This window comes from Pyxicephalus adspersus, chromosome 4 (genome assembly GCF_032062135.1).
Source record: "Pyxicephalus adspersus chromosome 4, UCB_Pads_2.0, whole genome shotgun sequence".
In the NCBI taxonomy this organism is placed as follows: Eukaryota; Metazoa; Chordata; class Amphibia; order Anura; family Pyxicephalidae; genus Pyxicephalus; species Pyxicephalus adspersus.
This window is the reverse complement of record NC_092861.1, coordinates 83,146,155-83,165,145: the sequence shown is the minus strand read 5'-3', so window position 1 is coordinate 83,165,145 and position 18,991 is coordinate 83,146,155. Positions and strand designations below refer to the sequence as shown.

Below are 18,991 nucleotides of genomic sequence, written 5' to 3'. Positions count from 1 at the left end.
ACTGCATTTTAAAGATGGACATGACTTTATGATACAGCCTAATTACTTTTCCTGTTTTATGATTATCTTACGTTATTAATACACACAGGTGCCAGATCTTGACATCTGATATAAATATCCTAAGAACACTGAAGCTTCTTAGAGAATTATGAATAGGGATCAGTAAACATAGCTTCTTAACCAGTTCTATTTGTACTGCCAGAGGAGAGGGCTGATCAAGTAAAACTATATTACCAGTTTGATGTTTAACTAATAAATGTTTAACGTAGTCTAAGGGCTACTCCTTTTTTGGGGAAAGCCGATTATCTTTACTGCATGTTTTTGGGATGTGGCGGGAAACTAGAGTACCTGGAGGAATTCTACGCAGACACAGGTAGAACATACAAATTCCTTTCAGATATCATCCTGCCCAGAATATAAACCTGTGACTTAGTGCTGCAAAGGCAAGAGTGCTAACCACTGAGCCAACCGTGCTGGCAGTTATGCAAACGAAGTTGACCACAGTGCTAATTAAAAATTAGCACATAGACTTCTGTTTATAATAAGGCATGATATTAATTTACAGACCACTTGTAGAGGTAAGATAACTTTGATAAGCTTTATCATAAAGTTACATAGCAAACAAATTAATAAAATACTAGCTCATTAACCATAGATTTTTTTTGTTAATAGCTGAATTCCAGTTAGAATTCAAAGACATACAGTAATGCTTTCCTGTTTTTTTAATACACCGTTTCATGTATATTTATAGATTTAACCTGTGTTTAACTTGGCATTGGTGTATTCCAGTCCCTATATACCAGAGCTTGGCATTTTGCAGTCCCTGTATAATTAGTATAAAGAACCAATACGTTGTGTGTACTACAGGAAGCTTGCTGTTAGAAAGAGAATGCAGAGCCACAGAGAGATGAGCCCACCAGTATGCTGCTATGCCTGTTACTTATCCTGTCATGTGGTGGGGGATACATAAGACCTGTAGATGTTACTGAACTGCTGCAGAGAAAAGTCAGGTCTCCTCTCTCACCAGATAGGGCTGTGTTGTGTGGCATAGATGTGTAAGCTAGAATAGATGGAAAGAATTGCAAATCCCTTGGCAGGTAAAGCAGCGCCATATATGAATTTCATGTAGTGTGTATTTAGATATTTTTCTGGAGTTATGTTTCAAAACATTGATAGCTAATAAAATCTATTTGCTATCAAGTTGATATTCAGTTTGAAAGATAAACAATGTACCTTTCATTTTCTTATCCTTACCTTTAATTTCCTTCTAGAACAAATGCCTGGTAAGATTAAATAGCAATGTGCATTCCAAATAGTCCAGAGTTTACCCAAACACAACCAGTAATCTAACAGACCTGATCATTCCCCTCTTCAGCTTCCTCGGCAAAACAAGTCCAAAAGAAAACACTTGTGATGAGGCCCATGGTACATACTCATCTATGCCAGGTTAAAACATTGAACCGGAGGATCAGGAAGTGTATGTCCAAAAGTAAGAATGGAAATATGGCATTCACCTTTTCATCATCAGTTAAAAAAAGGACATAAACCAATATAGAATAATAAAGAAACAGAAAGATTACATTTGGGCTTTAAAAAAAGAGTCAACTTTGCTAATTGAAAGGCCCAAACTCCCTTAATAAATCAACCCATAGTTAATTTGAATGCAGGTTAGGAGATTGCAGTGCAGACTCTTTGTTCTCCATATGCAAAGCTTGGAGTTATCCAGAAGCCATTACAATTTATCACATACAATATTAATAGGGTTATCTAGGCATTCTCCTTCCGACTTTCAGATTTCTTTTGTTAGTGTACCACCATACATTACTTAGCTAGACATTTACCCTGGTCACCTAACTTTCAGTTATCTCTTATCTAACATAATGTGCTCAGGATTTTTATATTGCCATAATATGGGATTCCCCTGGTTTCAAACATCCCCAGAAATGTAAATACCACTAGATATTTTAATTAGCAGTAAATCCAGTTTACTGGAAATCAAAGCCTTTTTTCAACTTTTACCACAATATTGTTATATCAGTCAACATGAATTGGTTTAACTGCATGCTATGCATAGCTAAAAATGTTTCATTTCTTGTCACCAAAATGTGTCATATCTTACAGGTAACTAACCCATAGCCATTAGGGCACTTGATTTTAAAGAAAGTTATATTTCTTATATAACCAAGCTTTACCAAAAATATGTGAAGAGGAGAGTTAATGCATAATTTCCAAAATAGTTTGCATTACAATATTAAATATTTAACAAGATAGAAAATAAGTTACTGGCTGCCAACCATATTTCTTGCAAAGTCCAACATGTAAATTTGTTTGAGGCATTTGCCAGCATGTTGGACCAAGGCCAAACATATTTATAATCTGCCTTGATGATCTCCCTCCCCTATTTATCATTGCTGACTGAAATGGGTCATACAGGCTAAAATCATTCCGTTGTGATAACTTTCATCTTGATTCTCCTTGTCATTTTTTGTAAAGGCTTCAGTAGGTAGTCATGTGTAGTGCTAGCATGTGCTCAGCTGACTTTTCACAAAGTTTTATATATAAAGAATAGGATTATTAGTAAATGTTACAGGAAATACCTGTAGGCATAGGCTCACAATATAATAGGATGTTATGGTATGTACTTAGTTTGCGCTAGTTGTTTTTTCTCACTGCAATCTTCAAGTAGCCCTGCAGGTTGGCTATCACAATTAACCGTAGTGTCTAGCTATCAATGACATAAACATCTACTTCACCTCTGGTGTGGTTCAAAGGGTAGAATAACCCCAACCTATTTTAGGTGTAAGTAAAATAGAATAAGGGTGATTTTCATAGAAGAGATGTAAAGAGATGTGTTGTAACAGAATGTATTAGTATACTTCTCTTCATGGAAACTAATAAAAAATTGTCCAAACAACTAGGAATTCCATACTATTCTAAAGTATGGTAAACTGATTGCCTAGTAGCATACAATATGTGTTTTAAAGCTGTAAGAACAAGTACCCTTGGCAACGTTGAAACAAAGATAAAACTTCATTCCCTTACAGACAACCACAGTCTTTCACAAGAATAATCTATTTGAGTATTCACAAATACACAATTTTCTGTGATTCTAATTACCTACTTTATCTGTAAACATTCTGTCCTCTTTTACCCTTATCATTTCCAAGCATATTTGTCTTTTTAAGGGAATTGGTTCATCTCATATGTATAAAATAAATTTTGGTTTAGTCATCGGGACTTCTAATGAAAGGTTGTGCTTAAAGTGGACAGGCAATGTCCCACCTGAAATTACCTGCCCGATTGTGTGCGCGATCAAAATCACGTTGGTTACCGACATTCCCGACACATCTCGGCTTTTGCAGCAGTGGACAACTAAATGAACTCTAGCGTGCATGGGAATTTTGTGATCCTGGCAAGACCAGTCTAAATGGCCAAAGAGAGGAACGAGAAAGAGATGAAAGAAGAAGATGGTGGCACCCATGACAGAACAGGGACTGATGCATATTAATTGCGTTTAATCGGTTGGAGGCTCCATTTGTTTAATTTAAATTTATGATTTGTGTTATTTATTTATGGTGATATGATGTTCATAAATCATTTGAATAAAGGATGAAAGATGTAAATACCTGGAAAAGTCAAGCATTTCAAACTGTTCTATAGCTGGGCTAATAAGACATGTCTGCTGGCATTTATCTAATATGAAAATTTATATTTCTGTTTGAAATACCTGAAGGAGAATTAGAGAACTGAGGATTTAACCTGACATTCCAAGCTTAATAACTGTCAAATTTTCCTCCTGTTTGTTAATATATCACAGATGCTGAATCAAAATTAAAGTTTAATTTATATGTCTATAAATTTAAGGAAAGAGAACAGAATTAGGAAAAAAAGTGTTTTTTTTTAAACTGATTGATGGGTCTGAAAACTGATCTAAGGACAAGTACTTGCATAAAGTGTTTGTTTTGTCTTCTTCTTTACAGAAGATCAATGAAGCGAAGCAGACCCAACGCGAATGCTATGAGAAAGAACTGATTAACCTGCGCATCAAATTTGAGGAGGAGACGATACAGCTAAAAGAAGCTCATGCAAAGATGTTAGAAGAGATGTCATGGAAACATCAAGCAGCGCTTGAGGCAGCACAAAGCTCTACAAATAAGGAGAAGAAACTACAGATGGTGAGTCACTGGGAATGCAGATACAACACTTAATTTCATGCCACTGTTTCTAAGCTAGCAGTAAAATGTATGTTTTAATGGTTTCAGCTGCAAGTTAAAAGGGAATTATCATTAGTCAGATACATTTTACCATTTGTTGGTATGTTCAGCAGGATAGTGCAATTATCTATGGTAATGTGCAATACCCTACAGCAAACAATCAAATTTGAGCCAGTAAAAGTCTATCAGGATGACTTATTTAACTTACTGCATTTTGTACCTTAATATTGTCTGATGCACTGGACTGCACTTAATGAATAGGCAAGGTGTTTTCAATACTGGTAACACTGGAAAGTAATATCATAACCAAAGATATGGTTTAAAGACAATTCTTGTTATAGAGCATGTAATCTACAGCTTAAGTAAACTATGCATCTGGTAGAGAATACAGTTCTGAATGGTAAATGATGGTAAACCAAGAGAAATAAAAAAAATGTATTGCTATAAATTATGAGCATATTTTGGATGCCCATTTCATAGAGCATTGGGTTAAATTGTATGTGTACTTGGAAAGCTGAGTTTTAAAGTTTTAAAGGGTTGGAAACAAACAGTCAATCCCAGAGGAGGAGAGGATCTTAAAAGAAGCTTTGTATACATAAATGTTCGGAGGTTATTGCAGTGGTATAACTAGGAAGGTTGTGTGCAGAGCCGAGGTTGTGATTGGGTGGTATCTGGAAATTAGTGAGTAGATGGATTGTGGTGAGCTTGTAGGTTAGAGAGAGGGACTTATACTGGATCCTTTGGGTAATTGCCATCCAGTGATTGGTTTGGAATAGAGATTTAGAGGTTGAGGAGAAGAAAGAGATGGATAATTAGAGAAGCAGATTTCAGTATGGATTGAGGAGGTGCTAGTCTCCATGTAGTAGAATGTTAGAGTTAGTGCCAGCATTTTGTGTCAATTTGAGATACAGTATACATTTGAGATGAAAATGATGAAGGAGTTAGAGATTTATTGTGTGAAAAAAATAATAGAGCAGAGTTGAATATTACCCCTAAATAGTGTGCAACATGTGCTTTCAGGAATGTCATCAACGTTTATTCCTAATTTATGAAAATAAGTGGGTTGTGAAATGGAAAATAATAGAAAGGCAGTTATGGGATAAAAGTGTAAAAAGGTCATATGTTTAAGAGAGAGTTGTATGTCATCTGCATATAAGTGGTATTATAATCCAAATGTATTTATTACGGTAGTTGCCCTAGATTGTGCATATAGATGGGAATAGGGCACCAGGGACAGAGCCCCTAGGTACCCCAACAGTCAGAGAGAAACTGTAGTTTGAATAGGAAATTAGGTTGGACCTTCTAGAAAGAGGATGGAATCCATAAAAGAGCAAGACCCTTTATTCCTAAAGATAAGAGTTAATTATTTAGGTCTGGAGTGTCAACTGCAGAACACAGATAAAAAAGATTGAGTACAGAATAATTGGCCTTAGAATGTAGCTTACTCATTTTTATAACCATTAACATGAAAAATACCTTGGGTCTACCTTTACATCTGACATATTTGTCAGTTACTTGAAATAGCAAATGTTCCGAGAATACTTTCAATCTTACTTTAGTTAAGCTTGGATTTCTGACAGGATTTTAGACAAGATAATAATAACACAATCATGTTCTGTAAACAATATTTTGGGTATCTTCTGCATTAGGAGCTCCAACAGCAATATGAAAAGGAAAAACAGGAACTAGAAGAGGATAAGAATCAACTGAAGCAACAACTAGAGACGCTTAAGGAAGAACTAACAAGCAAGCTGACAAATGCCAATCAAGAGGTAAAGCCAGCCCAGTTCTGATTTTTCCTTAAAGTTTTTTTGTATACTGCATTAAAACAAAAGGGACTTGTATCATGTACACCCTTAACCTGCTCTTTTGTACACATGAACCAGATTTTTCATTTATCTGTAACTCTGTTTATTAGATGCTGTGGTATGCTTTAAACCAATGGGCTAAAAAGCCTCGGACAGGCAAATGCAAAAACAGTATTATTAGGCTGTATTTTTAAACAAATAGAATTTTATTCACACTTGGTTGCAGTGGATAATTGTTTTGTTTTATGATGGATATTTAATTTCCCTATTTACTAAAGTGATGTCTTTGTTAAATGGATTAGTTAATTTTGTCTTCCCTACTATAACCTGTTTTTTTTTCTCAAAAGCTTTTTAAAACCTTATCAAAAGGCCTTTCATTCAAACATGATTACACACAATTACATTCAAGCATCAGAGGGTTTATTAGAATCAACAAGCATACTGTACATTGACAGTTTTGCATAGAGCACAGTTGTGCTTGCTTATAAAGCCTTATATTATTTATCAGCAAAAGTTAGGTAAAGTAAATGCAGGTTGGTATTTTCCTCTGGGTAAAGTGTATGTTCCTCTGGGTAGAGGCTTGGCCTTGCATCTACAATTCATTTTACCTAAATCTTTTACTCATTAGTATTTCCCATCACATCAAAGATCCAAAAATCAAGACTGAATAATAAAAGTTATTTTATATCTGAGAAAAAAAAGGGGATTTTCTCATTTGAATTAGGTTGCATGCCTCAGACTGTGTATTTTTACATTTTGGGATATGTAATAGATTATGTACATAATGGCATCAGTGTACAAAAAAGGGGAGGCATATGGGTAAGCCTCTTTGGGGCCTTTAGCAGGTGGAGGCACTAAATTACCAGGACCTGTAAATGATGCTGCCTAAATAACCAAAAAACTTTTGTCCTGTTACTGATCTGGACTTTATCCTCCCTAGCGGTTCATTTCTTTCCGGTTATTTATGTCAAAATACATATTATACTCATACTAATATATATACTGTAAAATAAATGTTCTTGAAAACAATATACTGATTTTATACATATAAATTCAATGTATTGCACTCAATACAGTTATTTTGTATTGAATGCAATACACATGGATTTTGAATTTCCTGCCCCGCCCCGCCGGCAACGTACACACGCACTGACGTCAGGTTTACCTACCCCGAGAGAGACTCGGTGTTACCGCTTTTAGCAATTTTTTTCTACCCCGGACCAGCAGGTTATCCGTGCAACAAGGGTTTTTATTGCATCAGAGATGTTCCAAAAGCCACTCCTGTGTTGTTTTCACTGTGTGCTTTGGGTCATTGTAATGTTGAAGTGTAAACCTTTGGCCCAGTGTGTGTTCCTCAGCACTGTGGATCAGGTTTTCATTGTGGATATCTCTGTACTTTGCTCCATTCAGCTTTCCCTCAACCCTGACCAGAGTCCCTGCTCTGAAAAACTGCCCCACAGCATGGTTTTGCCACCACCATTTTTCACTGTTGGGATAGTATTGGGCAGGTGATGAGCGGTGTTTGATTTCCTCAGGACATAACATTTAGAATCAAGTTCAGTCTTGGTTTTTTAGACCAGAGATTCTTGTTCCTCACAGTCTGAGAGTCCTTCAGGTGCTTTTTTGCAAACTTCAAGGGAGGAGAGGCTTCCATTTAGCCACTCCAAAGCCCAAATTGAGGGAGGACTGCAGATATGGTTGTGCTTTTGTAACTCACTCCCATCTCCACACAGGATCTCTGGAGCTCAGTCAGCGTGACCATTGGGTCCTTGGTCATCTATCTCACTAAGCCCCTTTTCCCTCCGTTGCTCAGTTTGGTTGGGCGACCAGCTCTTGGAGGAGTCTTGGTTGTGCCAAACTTTCATTTGAGAGTTATGGAGGCCACTGTGCTCTTTAGAGGACTTTCAGTGCAGCAGATTTTTTTTTTACCCAGATCTGTGCAACAATCCTATCTGTGCTCTGCAGGCAGTTCCTTTTGACCCCATGACTTAGTTTTTGCTTTGATATGCACCGTCAGCTATGAGACCTTCGAAAGGAAGGTGTGTGCCAAATCATGCCCGTGGGCGAACTACAGTCAAGATGCAGAAACATCTCAGCAGCGATCCAGGGAAATGGGAGGCACCTGAGCTAAAATTTCAAGTGTTTTTGCAAAAGGTCTAAATACTTCTGATATGTGATATTTCAGTTTTTTTCGTTTTATTAAATTTACACAGTTGTAGGCGTCAGGCTGCAACATAGCAAACAGGAAAAAAGTGAAAATTTTCTGAAGCCACTGTGTGTGTGTGTGTGTGTGTGTATATATATATATATATTTATATTTATTTATACGTGTGTGTGCTTTTTATGCATCAGAAAGGAAAGGCAAAATATGTATAAAGAATTTATGCTTATATTACAGGCTTATCTAACAACATGAGATGCTATTAACTGCTGTATTCCAAGGAAATCTATTTAGCCAGATATTCATTATCATTGCACTTTTTTAAATTACATTCTATTTTCTTGTAAGCAGACAAAAGACATTTTTCGTTTTCAGAATTCATTGCCTTGGAGAAGGAAACTATTGTCCTCAGTATGAATAAATCTACCATAATGCTTGCCTTTTAGCTTTTTGACTTTGCTGCTATGATTCACTGCTTTCCTGAGCTCCTGTGATTATAGCATAACTGAAAACAGTACTTTGGGTACATCTCTTTCATTGCTTGAGCATGGGTGGTTATCCCTTTGCTATTGCTATTGCATCAATATTGCTATTGAAAGCTATTGCATCAATAAACACCTTTGTTTTATAACATTTTCATCTTGACATGACCCATGAAGGGAATATAACATAGCATTCATCACAGAAGCATAGAGAAACACCCCGTAATAATAGCCAGTCACATAAATATAATTGTAAAAGTATATCGTATTCATTTAGAACTAGTTATATCAGGGAAAATCATACTGTAGAGACACACTATCTACCCATTTTTTGAACCTATATCAAATGAGCTTTCTGAACACGGTGTAAGGCTGCCAGTTGCCCATATTTCGGAACATTTTCTAGTGGTGGAAAAACAGGGTTCCAAATGTCACAATTACATCTTGACTTGTTGTTTCAGAGGACCAATAGGGGCATGGGGCCTTGTCAAAAAATTGCACTGGGGCCCAATGCTTCTTTAACGTATATACAGATATTTAATTTGAAAAAAAGCTTTAAAACTTTAAATTACTTTACAGATAAACTACACTTGATTCATATTTTTTATTGAATAGTGACTGCATAAAGAATAAAATGTTACATCAAAATTGGGCAATGTTTAGTAAAGAAACTTAATTGTTTTTCTGACCACTAGGGGCTTCTTACTGAGGCCAGTACCATACCCCAACTCATGGTCAACAACGCAATCCTCATATTTCATGGATACACAGCCATTTGGAAGAACACTTCCCTTTCACCTGTGCTTAGTTGCTGCTTTGTGCAGGGTCTATGGCTGGAGTGACTTCCTGCCTAATAAACTCTGTGTAGTTCCGTCAGAGAGAAGAGTCAAAGGAAGATAGCAGCAGTGTGGATACACACACTTCAAAGAAAGGTGTTTCCTATTCATCTCTGGAAGCCTATTACTGAGCTCTGTGCTTGTGATCTGTTACTGAAGACTGCATTAGGGGTCTGTTTTGAGGTCTTTACTGGGGGTCTTTTACCTAGCTCTGAATTGGGGATTTGTTACTGAGGTTTGTCACTGGGAGTCTAGATAAATAGGAGGTAGTTAACTAAAAGGAGAGTCAAGTCTCATATAAACAAAGATACAGTTGCCAAACCTAAAATGTTAATATGTCAAGAGAAAGAAGAAAGACTTTGGCAAGATTATTTAAACAAACAATGTAATTTACTTCAAAAAGGTTTTTTACATTTCTCAACTGAACATAGTCCTCCTATGCTAGTTAGTGTCTGATAAGCCCATGTTCACATATCACATAGGAATATAATAACCATTGCAAACCCTGTCTCAACTCCCAACATGTTTCGCTCAAAGGCTTCCTCAGGGAGTTTGGAGAACAAAGTTGGTATTAAGTAATGGTTGGTTACATGAAGTAACATTTACAGAGAAAGTTGAAACACTGGGTACTTAAGTGTTAAAGTATAGGATGGCTGGATATATTCAATGCTTCTAGGGTGCCCTGATTATACAAATATTTGGTTGGTCTGGTGATAATTCCTGTTAGGGTTATTATAGCAGCGGTTCCTTATTGAGTATTGAGTGGTATTAAGGGGTATGGTACAAATCTCCACCTTTGGATGGGAACCTTCCCAGATGTCAATGTGGGAGCATGTTGGTAAATTGTTGTGAAGAAACTTTTAACAGTCTTGCAGTGTTTGGGTCCTGTAAAAACTTCAGATTTTTTTTGAGAAAAAAGAAAATCCTTTTTGGAGGATAGTAATTCAATGTAAAGTGATGTGAATAAAATTTCATTCATTTCATTTCGTTGGTGTATAGTGGAAGTGATATTGACAGCCAGCCTCAAAGGAGAAACTAACTGGGAGTCTAGGCTGGAATTTGCGCTGAGGTCTGTCATTGAGGTCTGCACTGGGGGCGTGTCACTGAGGGATCTGTCCCTGATACTATCCCTCATGCATTGCAGTGAACATGTTCCATGTTAGATACTGCGCATAGACTTATACTCTGTTTCCCTTTAAACTTCTCCCAAAATAATCTTCATTTAACCACCTGAAACTTCTCATTCCTGTCTCTCTTTAAAAAATAAGTCAAGATGCTATGCAGTATAGGTATGAATGCACACCAGGAGGCACTCACTACATTCTGCTACTGCAAAAAGGTATGACTGAGCAACCCACTGACAGTCTTGCAAATATTCCAGAAAACTACCAACATTTTTTAAATAAACAGCAAAATAGTAGCGTACCTGATTTTGCAGTTCACCCTATTGTAATTAAAAGTGTACAAATGCCTTTGCAACATAACCCTTTTGGAGCAAACAACATGCTAAAAGACATATCTTGCTTCAAAGGCACTCCCCAGTGGGGTTTTACATGTAGGCACCTGGAGAGGACTGAAGGTGTTCTCTGGACCACAAGAGATATTCCCTTCCTGGATTTGACAGTGCAGACTTGGCATTTGTTGAGCCTTCTGCTGTGCTGGCAAGTTGAGCTTTTGAATGCTTACACTGTTTTTTTGCTGTTTATTTTACACTTTACTAGTAAAGTTAAAGTACTTATCACCATATTTTAGTCTCTCAGTCTAATCACATACTAATATAACTACTAATGTTGTAGTCCTTGCAAGTAGGTCATGTGCCAAAGAGATTTGTAAAATCTCAAAAACAAAATTATATAAAATATTTATTTTTTTTGTTTTTAGGGGTTACACTGGTTTTGTTGGTCACCGAGCACTATATGCAGTGATATTGGTGATATATCTAATGTGGAGTGTAAAGCAATACTTAGTGTTTGATTTATTTATTTTTCTTTTGAACCATTGCTAGTGGAACTTGCTTGACTTATACTGGACCATAAAAATAATGGGTCACCACAATTTAATTCTGCATTTCATGTAAAGCCTGTCCAATTTTACCTAAACCTTACCATACTGTTTTTTGCCACTGATACACAAATGGTGTGTGCACAGTTTTAGTGGCTAGAAATTTTTCAGTAAATTCAGAATACCTTCTCAACCAAAAAAACACCTTTGATTGGGGTCTTATATAACTATGTTTCATTTACCTTATTAGTTATTTTATGCACAGCATACAGCACAAAACAATGTAATAGTTATAGATATTCCTTTTTAAAAATGCAATCTGCAATTCTGTGTCTTTTTAAATGAAACCTAAAGTTTGAAATTTACATTTAAACAGATTTCCCGACTGCAAGACTTGGTGAAGAAGAGTGAACAAGGACTTGGCTCCGCTGAGTGTCATATTACAAGTCTGAAGGATGCTCAAAACAGGCTTCAAAATGAGCTGGATATAACACGCGAAAGACTGAGAGAGACCAGCGATTCCCTGTTTGCTGTTCAGGTACCTGCAGCATTGTTCTCTTCACCATACAAAGGAATCATCTTTCTGCCAAATATGAAAATGTATGTGGTCACATCACCATCAAAAAAAAAAAAAAAATATATATATATATATATACATATATATATACACTGTATTCAGCATGGTAGGTGGTTGTAATCTGGTGATATGTGGAAGGCATTTAGGCTCCCTCCGTTTAGGCACCTGCAACCCACCTTGAGGTTCTGTAACTGATTAACTGCAGATTCAGAACTATATAGTAGGTAATTATTATTTGTTCTTTTTTTTAAAGTCCCCGGATTAGTCAAGACAATCAGAGGATGCTATTAATGACGTGGGTCTGATTTAGAAATAGAATTTGTTGGATCTCTTTGATTAATTCTAATTTGGTCAATTGTTTTAGGGAGATTTTGGCAAAATAATGCTGAATATGGTAATATTTTTGCCCAATATGCTGTTTGTTTTAAGTATTAAGGGTCCTTTTTGCATCTGTTAATTTGATTTGAACATCTTTAGAGGCATTTGGGGCTCATTTACATTATATTTGGTTTTCAGGACAGCATTTAAAGACAAAATATGTCCTTGAGTAGGTCATCTTCACAAAGATGCAAAATGCAGTGCTTTTGTGTTCAACAATGTGAACCTTTCACTTTAAAATAATAGCATCCACATGATTCAGCAAGACATCAGATGTCAGCTAATGAATAATTCCTAGGTTATTTTATTCCATAATCCTCAATTGTGAGCTGGGAGTATGTTGTATGTGCTGATAAGAAACAGCAGAACACACAGAAGTCTAGCCGACTGCTTCATTAGAGCTGTTCTATCCTACACAAAGATCATTGCATTCTGTTTGTTATTTGTCCCCAAGGACAGGAAAACATCTTGCTAACAAGCCCAGTGAATCCTTCATCTGGCATTATGTAAATCATTGCTTGCAAAATAACCAATGATATTTGATTAACCTCGAAAAATGAACATTAGGAGCCAGTGGGGAAGCCAAAGGGTTTATATTAGTCTCCATTGTGACTGAATCAAGGGCCTCTGGGAAATTTTTAGGGCCCAAACAGCATGTTGATAAACTGTCATGACTAGTGACCATTGCACCTAATATATAGATACACCGCAATATTAATAATTCTGGAACTTAGCCCTCCTGCTTGAAGTGTCTTCTGTCATCAAAAGTGCAACAGGGCATAATGGGTGAAAACTGCTAACTACTAAACAGTTTGTATTATTGTAGACTATTTGTTATGTAATTGAAACTTCCAGCTTACAGATAGAAAGCATGTTTCAACTTTTATATCCACAGACTTTGCATAAGTCAAATTTAACTAAGCTAATATTTGAAAATACTTTTCTATGTTTCTTCTAGATATACAGTAGAATGGAGACACACAGGGAAAGGCATTGTTGAGCTCCCTGGAGAAAAAAAACATTCAATACAGTTATATTTTGAGTTAAAGAAATGAGACTGAATTCACACTTCAGCGCACCTTTGCATGTGTGTGTCCTAACATCCTTTTTGCCCATTAAGAAAGCCCATTTTTAGCTGTTAAAGAAGCCCATTTGTGATAAATAAGTTGGCAACACAAAGCAATGTACATGAACCTTTTTAGCAATGTAGAACACCAGAGCAAAATATGGTAAATAATATGGTATTTGGTATGTTGTGGTGAGCTTTTTTGCATTTGTCTCTACTGCACAATGCAGTGCATTGAGAATAGGGCTCTACTGTACAATACGCACAGAGCAGTGTTGTAGCTATGCATTGCAGAAATCTTTTTTAAAGCATGTGTTTTAAAGTGCATTGATGTAATGCCTAAATGTTAAACTCTATAGGTATTTTTAAATAGAACTAAAATAAGTACCTGAATCTATCTTGATATCAATCTCCAGTTAAACTTTTTACATCCAAAAAGTTTCTGCTACTTGACGATATTCTTGTAAAGGACATGATAACAAATGTTAGAAGAAGTGAAACTTTATTAACCCTATGTTGTTTCTTCATTGTCCATTTGAAGACTGTGGGCAGAAATGTAGACTGGCTGTACTACTTAACTGTATGGAAAAATCAGGTTATCAACCTGGCTGTTATATATGGCAGTCCCAGGAAAGACTGGACAAAATACAAGTACTGTGCTATGTTAAATACCTACCATATATTTATTTTATAGACTAAAGTTATGTTTTCTTAATATTGAAAAGATACAATTTACCATCATCATTACTATCATAAATACATAAATATAGCAATTACAATAGGTATTATAAAATGAACTAACTTTGATGAAGTATGTAAACTAAAACAACTAACTTCTTATTTCTACACCTTGGTCTACAAAACAGAAATTTTTAATTTTAAAGAAATTTGCAGGAACATGGTTTTTTAATTTCAGTAGAGACATACTATGCCTCTTCTGTAGTAAAACCTTCCTTTCTACCTGCTCAGAGACTTTTATAGAATATATATTTTCGGCATGGTTTAATGGTGGGATAAAATAACCAGGGTTCTCCCCAGGCTCTTTTAGCTGGGCGCACCCGGCACTTTTTAGCACCCACCCGGCTGTTTTTGGGTGGTTACCAAAGAGTTTGGTCACAATACAAGGACTGCCACCCACCTAAAGTTTCTTCCCACCCGGCTTAAAAAAATTTCTGGGTTGAGCACTGAAATAACTATCTGGCTCGTTAACGGTGCCTTGTATACAGGGCACGAAAGACTGGTAAACTAAAACATATAACAGTTTTGTTCCTGAGTTTACATATTCCTGAATCTTTTGAAGCACACAATCATTTTTATCAATCTAATATATCTCATCATTTGCTGGTTCTTAGTCACAATCAACAATAAACCAAGAGCATGACCAGGAGGTCTAGTTACTTAGAGCAGTGTTTCCCAACCTTTCCTAAATCGTGGCATATATTTTACATTAGAAAAATCCCACGGAACACCACTAAACAAAAATGTCACAGATTAATTAGCTACCTGCTGCCATCTAGTGGAAGAGTACTTCTTTGTTCTGCCTATCACTATACATTGCTGGTATAGCCAAATGAAGACAAATTATTTGCAGTAAATAAATAATTTTCACACCAATTAACCAACATTGGATAATTTCTCACGGTACACCTGAAGATCTCTCATGGCACACTAGTGTGCCGCGGCACAGTGGTTGAAAATCACTGACTTAGAGAATAGAAAAATGCATATTTATTAAGCTTTTGTCTTTAAGAGCTGAAAAAGTCGCATTGAGAGTAGGAGGGGGGAGGAAAGCAAAAGACATTCACTGTGCCTCTGGCTAGCAAGCTAGACATTTTCCCTCCAGGGGACCTTAGTGCAAGAACGCTACAAAGTTCTCTAAAAGAATGATTACATGCAGGATTAGGAAAAATGAATATGACATAAATTAATAATTTGTGACACCCTTACTTTACGGGGATTGGTTTACAAAGAGGAAATGGTTCTGCACTAAAGATTGCTGAATTATGTTGGGGACAGTTGTACTATTTTCAGATTTTACACAATGTGTCACTGGATAATAACTCTTTTGATTTAAGTAGAGAAAGGATAACTTGTTAGACCCTGTGAAAGAAAGAAATCTTGGCTGATCTGGTTGGTTACAGACTGGTTAGAGCTATTCATGGGTAACATGGTGCTCAGTGGCTAGCATGGTTTACAGAAACTGGAGGACCAGAATACTATATGCACAGGGTTTGTATGTTCTCTCCATATAAATATAATAAATTCTAAACACAGCAGGGGAATGAAAAGTTAAAATCTTTATAAAATGTATCCCTTTGGACTCTACACCCTTTGAGCCATTTTTATTTATTAGGCTCTCCAAGACTAGAGAAGATAGACTATCATTGGTGAACATGGATAGTCCAGAAAACCTGGAATCGATTTCTTAAAAATGATTTTCTATGAGCTGGAAAATGTTTTAATCCTGGAGCAAATCCATTTCAGGTTTTGCAGGATCATCCAGGTACTTCCATGATAGTCTATTTTCTCCACCCTTGGAAGGCTTTAATAAAGCAGGGCATTGTGTGCATGGGATATTTGAACTTGGAATTTGAGTTTGAAGAGCTCTGACCACTATTATAAATGACATGACTATGTACTTTTTATAACACAGTGTAACATGTTAGTGCTATATAAAACATAATATCAATAATATTTATATTGTAATGTAATGTGCAAAAAAATATTTTTTCCTCAACAATTAACTGAACAAGTAAGGTGGCTTCCTGGGATACATCTTTGATTATATACCACCACTATAATTGCTTTTATCATTTACACACTGAAAATGTTATTATATGTTGTATATAAATAATAAACATAAAATCATTATTTAATTTGGATTTTGTTTACAGCCTATAAAATATATGTGAATTTCTGTTAAATTCTCAGGGGGAGCTGGAAAAGGAAAGACAGGACCATGAATCATTGATCTCTAACATGCGTGAAGAAGAAAGATTGAAGAAGGACAAAGTAGCACGAGATCTTGAACTAAAATGGACTGAGTCCCTTAGGTATTGAAAGAAAAATATTCTTCATGACAAAAGTGAACAAACACAGATTGTTGTATTCCAAATATATGCCATACATGTTTTTTTTTTGTTCATAGGCAAGAATGCAGTAAGCTACGAGAAGAACTGAGGACACAACATGAAGAAGACAAGAAGGCTGCAATGGCTCAGCTTTTGCAATTGAAAGAAAGAGAAATAAATACAGCAAAGGACAGCTGGCAAAAGAAAGTAGAGGACCTTCTAGATCAGGTATCACATATATGTATGGTGCAGTGTGTCGAGTACATTGAAAGAAAACGATGTATTTGTTTAGAAATTATTTTCATCACTTTAAAAATACTTTGTTTTTTTATTTAACCACATTGAATAAATAATATTTATAACATTTGGATTATAAATATGTATACCAGCACTAAGTCTTGGTACACACATGCAGTAATTGTCATTGGAAAGACCAGCGACAAAAGACTGTACAATGCATGAACAAGCGCTGTGCATACAGAGAGGAAAGGAAGGAAAACAACGCTGCCCTCTCTCCCCTTCACTTTCATTACAATCATTCGTCGCTCGTCATCCATGGATCCACCAGGACAAACGACGGAACGACGGGCAGCGAGCGCTGTACACTGGCCATATTCTCGTCCAATATCGTCCCAGAGGCGATTATTTGACAAGAATTATCTGACGTGTAAAAGTTAATGTTTTGTTCAGGTGCTGTTTACAAAACAGTCCTCTGTATGTTCTTGGTAAATTGATGACCAGGGATATGTAGTGATGGGGGTTTGACCTCCACATCCTCTAATTACAGTACAAAGATCAGATTATGAATACTATAGTGAATGTCTGCATAAATAACAGAAATGTTAGTTGTTTTATCAAAATGACCAACTAAATTTTTTTTACACTTTTTGGACTTCTTATGGTTTAATATATATGTCTGGTTTATTGCTCTGAATAATGCATGTTTATGCATTTGAACATTTTACACTTTTGGTTAGGAATCCATTCTGTATGTGCTATGTTTAAATTAATCTACCTGAACATATTTATGCCATTTCCGGTTTTCTTCCTTGGTTTGTTTGAATTGTATGCTACACCTATACATCGATTTGTTAAAGTTTTTTCTAAAAGAACCAAGGCATGTATGTTTTAGCACCTGTACAATAATGCATTCATATGCAGAATTCAACACATATTCTGATGCTTTGGTTCTTTTGAAAAAAAAAAATGTAAATGCAGTAAAACAAACAGGTACACATTTAACATATGCATTTACAATTTTCTATTTTAGGGGGAAGTAGGTGAAAGGGGAGAAAGGGAAGTGAGGGGAGGTCAATGGGGATGGGGATGGGACAAATGGGTGGGAAGATAGAGTAAAGTAAGAAGAGGTGGAAGATGAGTAAACATGGAGGGGGGGGAGCAGTTATACAACGATGCAGACAACACAAAAAAATTAAACAGCTATATATAGCTATAAGGTTTTGAGCAATAGTCTCGTCAGGGTCAAAAGCATTGCAAAATATCAGCACTATTTAATAGCAATAGAAGCATATTTGATTAAATAGCTTTCTTCTGAATTTTTGGATGTGGAAGGCATAAAATGTTTTAAAATCACAGCCATTCATAGTGGAATGCAGGTCATTATTATTGTGGTGAACCACCCAACAGCCTTTAGACTTACCAGACCTCCTGGCCGACCATTCAAAATTAATGGTTCTAGGCATCTTCCTAAGATTTCCTTGATTCGAGTTCAATTGTGCAAGGGAATGATGGCTATGGGCTTTTCATTTTGATCTTGGTATTTTAAAGTTGATTTCTTCTTAAATTGATTTGTGAATTGCAATATTTATTGGAAGCAAACACAAAACTAGGAAGACAACATTGTCACTTTTATGTCTGAGATTTTTTATGTGTTGGAGATTACAGTGAAAAAGTACTTTGCAGTCATAGCAACCCATGAATAGATTAACCTAATTTAAATGCACGATTACATCATCCTCAGCTAAAAATATCAAATTTTGGCCAGGCGTAAATAAGGAGCTGAAATATTTTTATCATGCAATATCCCAAACTAAAATAGATGTTTCAGTGAGTTAATCTGAAGAAAAGCTTGGGTAGGAAATTTATTTTTGTGTCCTGTAACAATCTACAAGCCATTCCACCAAGCCTTCTCATTAAAAAAAATAATGCAATTCATTTAAAGCTTGACATTCCAATTTTTAGCTTTTTGAAACAATAATGCAATTATACTTACCCTGCAATAAAAAAAAAATGGAGACAGTTAGAATATGTTTTTCCTTTGTTCCTGTGGTTTATTATTAGGCATCTAATTAAAAATGTTTTCATACAAGATTTAGAAAACTCCCACCCAGGATTCACACATTTTTTCCAATTGAATTCACTTAAAAAATTTGTGAA

The 18,991-nt window shown here is 35.9% G+C and overlaps 1 protein-coding gene across 3 annotated transcripts in view; it reads left to right on the top strand.

Moving 5' to 3' along the window:
- FAM184A (family with sequence similarity 184 member A) overlaps positions 1-18,991 on the top strand; it is a 122,071-nt gene that overhangs the window by 48,112 nt on the left and 54,968 nt on the right. For all 3 annotated transcript variants that reach the window (XM_072408825.1, XM_072408823.1, XM_072408824.1), the window contains exons 5-9: positions 3,981-4,175; positions 5,864-5,986; positions 11,879-12,040; positions 16,455-16,576; positions 16,672-16,822. In XM_072408825.1, the coding sequence (XP_072264926.1) occupies positions 3,981-4,175; positions 5,864-5,986; positions 11,879-12,040; positions 16,455-16,576; positions 16,672-16,822 (753 nt within the window). The remainder of the gene's footprint in view (positions 1-3,980; positions 4,176-5,863; positions 5,987-11,878; positions 12,041-16,454; positions 16,577-16,671; positions 16,823-18,991) is intronic.